Raw genomic sequence first — 8647 nt, 5'->3', positions numbered from 1 at the left:
TGCTTTAATCTGAATTAATTTCCCAGTGTGACCCCCTTAAGCATTAGTGAATCCTCCCAAGCGTCCACACTGGAGCGTCTTAGTTCTCAGTGCTACCAGCTGGGCAGAAAAAGGGTTAACGAGCCTGGGCAAGATGCCCAGCCTTCTCTAAGGAGAAATCTTTCAACATCCTGTTGTTGAGCTTCATTGTTAAGACTGGTCAGGAGACTCCTCCCTCCCAGGGGAGAGGGGAGGGAGGTTGGGCAGTGAGGAAAGTGTATGTTGCAACATTTACACCAGGGTCAGCTGTTTGGCTGCTCACGTGATCTGAGCCTAGTATAAAGCAGGATGCAGAAGAAGAGCTGCTTAACTCCGAAGCTTCCCAGAGCCCTGAGAGAAAAGAGGACAAAGCGGAGAAGGCGAGAGGAAGACCACAGAAAAGCGAAAAAGAGAAGCAAGGAAAGAAAAGAGAAATGGAAGGCTCCAAGACACACAGCTCTGAAAGGTGAGAGCAGGGCTACAATTCACGGGAAATTACCATAGAAAGGCATGGCATTTCTTCCCCCCCCCCGCACTCTTTGGGTTGGGATTCGGGTTGCTGCTCTCCACCTCTACTTTACTGGGAATGGGAGGATCCTTTTCCCTTCCTCCTCCTTTCTATTGACAATCTCTTCCCCCTCTCCTGGCAGAATTTGGGATGCTGATGCTCCTTCTTTTTCCCACTCCCGCCCTCACCACCCTGGGATGCTTTTTCTCCCCAGCCCACTCGTTGGGAAAGAGCTAGCTTTTATTTTGGAGGGGGTGATGAGATGCTTCTGACGCTGATGTTTTTTCCCTCTGCTTTCCCAGCATGCCTGGAGACCTATCAGAAGCCCTGAAGGAAGCCACCAAAGAGGTGCATGAGCAGGCAGAGAACACAGAGTTTATGAAGAATTTCCAGAGGGGGCAGGTGTCACTCCAGGAGTTTAAGGTAGCCCTGCAGTGCTGCTGGGGTGGAAGGGGAAAACTGGGCTCTAGGGAACATCTCGTGTCTAATTCAGAACAGCCAAGTCGGCTCCTGAATGGGAAAATCTTTGGGTCATGACAACAGAGCATCATTGTGTCACTCATCATGCCAGCATCTAGCTCCAAGTAATTTCAGGGTTCTCTCAATGTCTTGCAAACTCCTGTTGCAGAATGTGGTGCAGAGCTGTGCATTTCTGGGTGGGGAGTGAAGCTACACTTAGCAGGGGTGTGCCTAGCTTTGCTGAGGCTGCATGAAAGGGCTGAAGAAATTGCTTTAATCTTTCCTCACAAATCAATTAAACGCCCATGTGTTTGCTTATAGTCAAATGATGATTGATGGAAATATACTGTGTACAAGCATATGAAGGGTTTAAAATCACCACGGAGGGGGAAGAATTATTTAGAATGATCTAAGTGGGTATACGTGGAAGTAACAGCGGGAAAGAGACAAGGAAAATTCAGTCTGGATATTGGCAGTCATTTCCTAAAAGTGAGGTCTGACAGGCAGTGGAATAGTCTCTGGTTCTAAAGGTTCCTAGTTGTTTCCTCTGTCATATTAGAATTATCATTTGGTTTAGCACTGGACCAAGGAGGATATGACTATACAGCTCATGGATTTGAGCAAACAGTGTCTCTCACAAATATGCAGGAGCTAATCATTGTTCCAGTTGAATGAATGAATGAATAAATGCTAATTACCTTGTGGAGCCCTTTTTGCTCAGCTCAAGCAGGACCAGTTACATGTAACTCTGATTTCTAAATTAAAATAAATAAATGGAGATATCCTATCTCCTAGAACTGGAAGGGACCTTTTGAAAGGTCATTGAGTCCAGCCCCCTGCCTTCACTAGTAGGACCAAGTACTTATTTTGCCCCAGATCCCTAAGTGGCCCCCTCAAGGATTAAACTTATAACCCTGGGTTTAGCAGGCCAATGCTCAAACCACTGAGCTATCCCTCCACCTAATGATCATACAATCATACAATATCTAGGTGTAACCCTGGAGAGATAATGGGGTTCCCGACAGCTGAATCACATAATAAACAAAGCCACAAGGAAAAACAGGAGAGCTAAGTGAGCTAGAAATTCCTGAGGGCCTTGAAGATGTGACACATGGATTGTCATGCCACAGCTGTTAATTTGATCTAGTATGAGTCAATCATCCACCAGTTTCTGAAACTAACTGCAGTGCTGAACTCCTGCAAATGAGGATGTGGCATTAGCTAGGCAATGAACTTCAAAGTGGGGTAGCAGTAACACCCCCTTTCCCCCACAAGTCATTTCTCTGAGACCAAGGGATTCAGGACAGTTTATGAGAGGATAGTGATCTGTTGTCAGGGAGAGTCAGAAGTGACTATGGGCTCCAAAATGTAATGCCGACGGGCTGAGATTTTCAAAATCAACTGGAGAATTTAGCCACACAACTTCCACTAAAGCCTCTAGTTAGCTTTGAAAATATCAACTATTCTAGTTAAGTTTTCTTAACTTGTCATGCAATTTCCCTCGATTTTGTAACCAAGCTTCCTTAGGCTGTTACCAGACCTTTCCAGGAATTTGGCTAATGGGGTCAATGTTTAAAATCCTTTTTATTTCTGTTGCTAACTTCCCTGTAATATATAGATGACTATGTAGAAATAGCTGCTGATTGTAGTGGCGAATGTAGGAATGATTACTATTTATTGCAGTCAGCCCTGTAGAAACAACACAGATCAGGGAGCGTGAATTGGTTTCTTTGGTTTTTGTATCCGCAGCAGAATTTTTAACCAAGCCTGAGCCATCTATATCACATTGCCTTCAGATTCTGCCCGTAGTTACCCCTGAGCACCCTGATTGTCAAGACAATGCGATTGTACATGTGTTAGCGAAGGCAGCATTTGAGCAGCAGAATCTTCTGGTGATGATGCACAAGAAGGAAAGAGCCCAGTTTAACTGTCAAACCCCAGTTTGAAGCACTGGCAGTTAGAAAAAGCATCTTGTAAGAGGAGAAAATGTGATATGGCAATAGAGACACAACAAACACACAACCTCCCAATGATCTTTTCACAAAGTCCCTTTTCAGGGCTTGTCTACACTTACATTTTATAGCACTCTAATTTGCTGGCTCAGGAGTGTGAAAAATCACCCCCCGAGCGTAGCAAGTTTGAGCGCTTTAAAGCGCTAGTGTGGCCAGGCTCCGAGCGCTCGGAGCTATTCCCCTCGTGGAGGTGGATTCCCAGGAGCACTGGGAGAGCTCTCTCCCAGCGCTCATGCGTGACCACACTCACACTTCAAAATGCTGCCGTGGGAGCGCTCCTGCAGCAGCACTTTGAAGTTTCTAGTGTAGATGTAGCCTGACTGTGTTTCCTGTCCTCTTTTATGCCAGCAGTGACCTTGGCTGCTTTAGTGGGTGGGTGTTTTTTGAGGATTACTAGCTGAATGTCTCTGAAAAGATATTCCTATCTAGTCTCCTTGAGGCAGCCAAAGTGAAAGGAAAGTGGCCATCCTACTTACTGATCTTGAAGGGACAGGGGCTGCAGTTCCAACATCTGTGGTGTCTGAGCAGAGGTCTGCCCATTGGATGAACAGATCATAAAGTAAAAAGGTTCTGTCAAGACCTAGGAAAGGGATAGGATCCCCAATCTCTTGAGACAGCCAGAACTGAACAGTGCACTTGAGAATGTACCTTTTGGGAATCATTCCTGTATGGGGAGCGGTGTATGTGTGTGGGAATAGACTAGATGTGACCTAATAGGATTCTTCACACTCTAATTTCTATGATCCCAAGGTGAAGGACGCTGTTCTTGGTGAAAAGCAACAGAGGGTCCTATGGCACCTTTAAGACTAACAGAAGTATTGGGAGCATAAGCTTTCGTGGGTAAGAACCTCACTTCTTCAGATGCAAGGTTCTTACCCACGAAAGCTTATGCTCCCGATACTTCTGTTAGTCTTAAAGGTGCCACAGGACCCTCTGTTGCTTTTTACAGATTCAGACTAACACGGCTACCCCTCTGTGTCTTGGTGAAGTTGGGGATATGGTACAACACATACAGTGTATATATGCAGATATGTTGTATTAACCTGAAGCTGGAAGGCGAGAGACCCTGTTGCTGACTTATTCCTTCCCTTTTACTGCAGATGGTTCTGACTTCTCTGTACTACATCTACTCTGCTCTGGAGGAGGAGATTGAGCGTAACAAGGATCACCCGGCCTATATCCCCGTTTACTTCCCAGCTGAACTGCACCGTAAGACTGCCCTGCAAGAAGACTTGGAGTATTTCTATGGCCCACTGTGGAGGGAAGAGATCTCATGTCCCGAGTCCACTCAGAAATATGTGAATAGGCTCCACTATGTGGGCCAGCATGAACCAGAGCTCCTGGTGGCCCATGCCTACACTCGGTACCTGGGAGACCTATCTGGTGGGCAGGTGTTAAAGAAGATTGCCCAGAAAGCTCTCCACCTACCCAATACAGGAGAAGGACTGGAGTTCTTCACCTTTGAAGGGGTGTCCAATGCCACAAAGTTCAAGCAGCTGTACCGCTCCCGGATGAACTCCATCGAGATGGACCCAGCCACCAAGAAGAGAGTCTTGGAGGAAGCCAAGCGGGCATTCTTGCTGAATATACAGGTGAGTAACTAGCCTGCATTCCCCACTGCCTCTCCCACCTAAGGTACAGCTGCTATCTCAACATAGGCCTGGTGGCGTTTGTACTGATGAGCTGCAGGAAAGCTATGGGCTGTCAGGAGTAGTGAGAGCTGTACTAAACTTTTCCTATGTGAAAGTTGCTTTTATGAGCCTCCCAAGAGACTGGATACTAGAAAACTTTTGTTGCCTTTGGGCAATGGATCCTCTCCAGGATTTGAATGCAGGCTCTTCCTTTGCTGCTCTTGTTTGAACATGAGCGTTTATTCTGGGGGCAGGAATCAGAATCAGGAATCCCTTTATCCTAGTATTTCCACACATCCCCTCCCTCCCCTACAACTCTCTTCTATACGAACACACACACACCCTGCTTTCTCTCTGATCTGGAGGATGAGCATTGGGGCACAGCTTACTATTGAATTGCCCCGGGAAAACATTTCACACACTTCATACTATTAAACAAGCAAGGAGTATAGAGGAGTTCAAGGTAGACTCCTTTCTGGAGAAGGAAAGACACACAGGATTAGTGGCTGAGCCAGATATCTTTCTCTAGTTCCCAAAATCTCTTATGGAGTAAGAAGGGGAGGAGAGAAGACAGCATTCCAGGTAGTGCAGTAATTGTGTGTGTTTCTTGTTCTCAAGGTGTTTAACGAACTACAGAAATTGGTGTCCCAGTGCCATGAGAACGGTCACCCTGCACAACAGAAGCCAGAGCTTCGCACAAGAGGCACCAGCGGAGCACATGAGCATGGTAAGAACCTTCCTAAAGCCAATTTTTAGAGTTTCCTTTTTTTTCTTTTAATTCCCTTTACCTTTCCTTACTGAGTGGTGAGAAAGAGGAGTTGGCTCCAGCTGTCCTTGAGTGTCTCTATTTCCACTCCACTAGTGTTAGCTAGTGTAGCAGAAGTGTGTGTGAGAAACTCCTGCTGAGAGCTTCAAAGGAGGCCAGAAACATGTGGGATCTTGTGAGCTCTGCAGAAATAAAAATACGCAGCTTTTATACGGTGCTTTTCACCAGTAGGTCTCAAAGTGCTATCATCATCCCCCTTTCACACATGGGGAAACTGACTGTTAGGAAGGTTTACAATTAATGGGCCTGATTCTCCTGTTCCTCTCACTGGTTTTACACCAGTATAACTCCATTGGCTTCACTGGAGATCTACTGGTGTAAGCAATAGGAGAATTAGGCCCAACTGAGACTACTTGCATGAGTAAAGGCTGCAGGATTGGGCGCAGTGTAGCACGGTAATGATTGATGCTACAGTCCTGACTGAGGAGGCACTTGCATTATAAGCCCCCTTGACATGAAGACCTACCCAAACTCCTGTCTTTTGGACTGAAACTTTTCGTGCTTGCTGTCAGTGAATATTTCTGGAAAGAAAGAGAAAATTCTTTTTCTCCTGAGTGTTGGGATAGTGCTGCTGTGTGGTCCCCGCTGCATTTCCTTACTATGAAATATAGCAAAGTCAGAACTACTTGTATCACCCTGGGCCCAGCTTGAGATCTTGCAGCTGCAGTATCCGAGGGCAGCTACTTTCCCAATCAGAATTCTAGTCTAACTTTAGAGCTGAAATGGCTCCATCTACTGACAAGATGCTGCCATTGCAGGAATGACATGGTGAGGTTCAAAGATCTCTCCAGCCATTGCAAACCATGCCGTTATTGCAGGGTTAGAGTAACTATTCCGTAGCAAAGGTTGCTTCCAGACTTCTACTGGAGAAAGTGACTTATCTGAGAGTTCTCCTTGTAACCTAAGAATTTTGAAACTAGCAAACAAGCAACGCTTTCATATGGTATTGAGTTGGGCCACCTTCATTCCAACATAAGGAACATTACTCTCAATTTCACCCTTGTATGTAGGTCTTGCTACACATTCAACCATGGGGTAATTTTCATAGAAATGGCATGAAACATTTTTAATGCCTCTTTTGTCATTATGGAATTTTATGGCACTCTCAAAAGCACTCAGTGTTGACCTTTTGAAAATTCCACCCTAAGTGGGTTTTTTTTAATGTTTTGAAGTGCTTACCTGCATTCTGCAACTGCCAGGAGTTGGAGGGCCCTATGTGGGAGTATTGAACCAGGGTGGGGGGCAGCCATTACTCTCACGCAGGCTCTTTTGACAGCTGGCAGAGCTGCTAAGTTCTGACAGAGAGGAGCCCTGCTTCAGCAAACCTTATATAGTCCTATGTATAGTCTGCCCTCATGCAGACCCTAGAGGGAAGAGAGTGGACTGGGGCAGGGTACGGAGGGAGCAAGGGCTGGTTTGTGAGTCAGAGCCAAGATTGGGCCATGAAGTAGGGCCAGGGAATGAAGACTGGCTGGGGAAAACAAGGCTGGAGACTGTCTGTCTGAAAGGTTCGGGCCCTGGGCTTTCCAGGAAGCAAGGCCAGGGAGGAGATGAAATAATCTTAGGTGCTCCAGGAAAGTCTTTTCACCAAGAAAGCTTTAACCAACACTCAGGCTTTCTCTACATAGCGCACTGAGCTGCTCCTAGGAAGCAGCAGGAGCCTGGCATTGTGGTAAACTTGAGATTTACAAAAAGCAAAAGGAACCAAAACACATTACGTTGCAGCAGTGGGAGGCCACCCTGCACATCTGGCCTGGAGGAAACAGATTGAGTGCACTTGCAGGGCAGTGAGGGTTATTAGACTGTACCACACACCTGGGAGGGATGTGAGGATTTACACCACAAACCCTACCCCTCTGAACTGGTTGAAGGCACTTGACTACTGACCTTGTATCTCACTAGCCCACCCACTTGTGGTTACATCTGGTGTATCCCTCCACCATTATCCTGTGCGATTGCTCACTTTGGCTACAGTTTAGTGTGCCAGGGATAACATCAGTGCATCTTTGGAGATTGATATAAAACTAACATAAAAGCAAACCCTTCCTAGCCTGATTCCTGCTCTTACAAATTTGATTTCTGTTGATTTTTAGGACCAGCTCCTGTGAAAGAAGGTGAAAAGACATTGATGAAGCACACAGGCATGCTGCCTAGCACTCCACTGGTACGGTGGATTCTTGTCGTCAGCTTCCTAGTGACAACGGTTGCTGTGGGCTTGTTTGCCATGTGAACAGAAGGGACTCTAGGCCTTGCCCTCCTGCCGCTCCCTCCTCAAACTAACACCCCTAATGCCATCCATCCTGCCCTCTACCCGGACACTCTGATCTTGGCTGTGCCACTCACACTTTTCCAATGGATTCAGAGGACTCTGAAGGCTTCGTGTGAATTCTCTCTGATCTCTGTTGAGAGCATTTCTTAACCCACAGACTGAACTTGGCCAAAAAGCTGAGGCAGAATCAGAAAGGTCGTGAAAGGCATTGCTGGGACTTGGCGCCACTTCAGACAGTTCCTGCAAAGAGCCCCAGATGTAAAGCACAGGTCTGGTAGCTTCCCTGCTGCCTGGGGAAAAAGCCTTACTGGTGCTTTGTTCACTCAGTGTTTCGTACAGCTGGCTGACACAGCAACGATTGCTTCTGTGGCGTTATGAGGTTCCCCTCTGATTATAGACTGTTTTATATGATGCTATTAGCCCGTTATAGCATATTTTCCCAATATGACTCAGATCAATTTTGTTTTGAGACAGCAGAATGCAGTTGTTGAAAATACAGTGTTGTCCTTGTGTCCTGTCTGTATAATTTATACATTAACAATAAACCTCAATATAAGATGACTCTGCTGTGTGTTTCCTGGGGTTAGTGCCTCATCTGGTCTGGGGGAGGAAGGAGGTGCCTTTTGCTGGTTCTGTTAATGCTTTGGGAAGGGCTGGCTGCATGCTCAGAAAACTGACACGATGAGGCACAGAATGGGGAGTTAGCAGATCGGGGCTCTGTTCCCAACTCTGACACCAATTCATTGTGTGACCTTAGGAAAGTCTCTTAACCTGTCTATGCCATGGAGATAACTACACTTACCCATCTGCATAAAGCACTTTGAGATTGATGGATGAAAAGCTCTATGTAAGAGCGAGGTTCTGTTAATTATAAAATGTCTCTGACATTAAAGGAAATAGTTGGTGACCCAAAGCCCCTCCATA

At 46.2% G+C, this 8647-nt stretch overlaps 1 protein-coding gene across 1 annotated transcript; it reads left to right on the top strand.

Moving 5' to 3' along the window:
* The first annotated feature begins 324 nt into the window (after positions 1–324).
* On the top strand, positions 325–8284 carry HMOX1 (heme oxygenase 1). The gene is made up of 5 exons (XM_034777884.1): positions 325–484; positions 829–949; positions 4098–4589; positions 5247–5355; positions 7548–8284. Exons 1-5 carry the CDS (start codon positions 453–455, stop codon positions 7682–7684), a joined length of 891 nt encoding a protein of 296 aa, XP_034633775.1. The 5' UTR covers positions 325–452; the 3' UTR covers positions 7685–8284.
* Positions 8285–8647: the final 363 nt, after the last annotated feature.

The sequence above is a fragment of the Trachemys scripta genome, chromosome 1, assembly GCF_013100865.1.
Source record: "Trachemys scripta elegans isolate TJP31775 chromosome 1, CAS_Tse_1.0, whole genome shotgun sequence".
In the NCBI taxonomy this organism is placed as follows: Eukaryota; Metazoa; Chordata; order Testudines; family Emydidae; genus Trachemys; species Trachemys scripta.
This window is presented reverse-complemented; position numbering and strand designations above follow the sequence as displayed.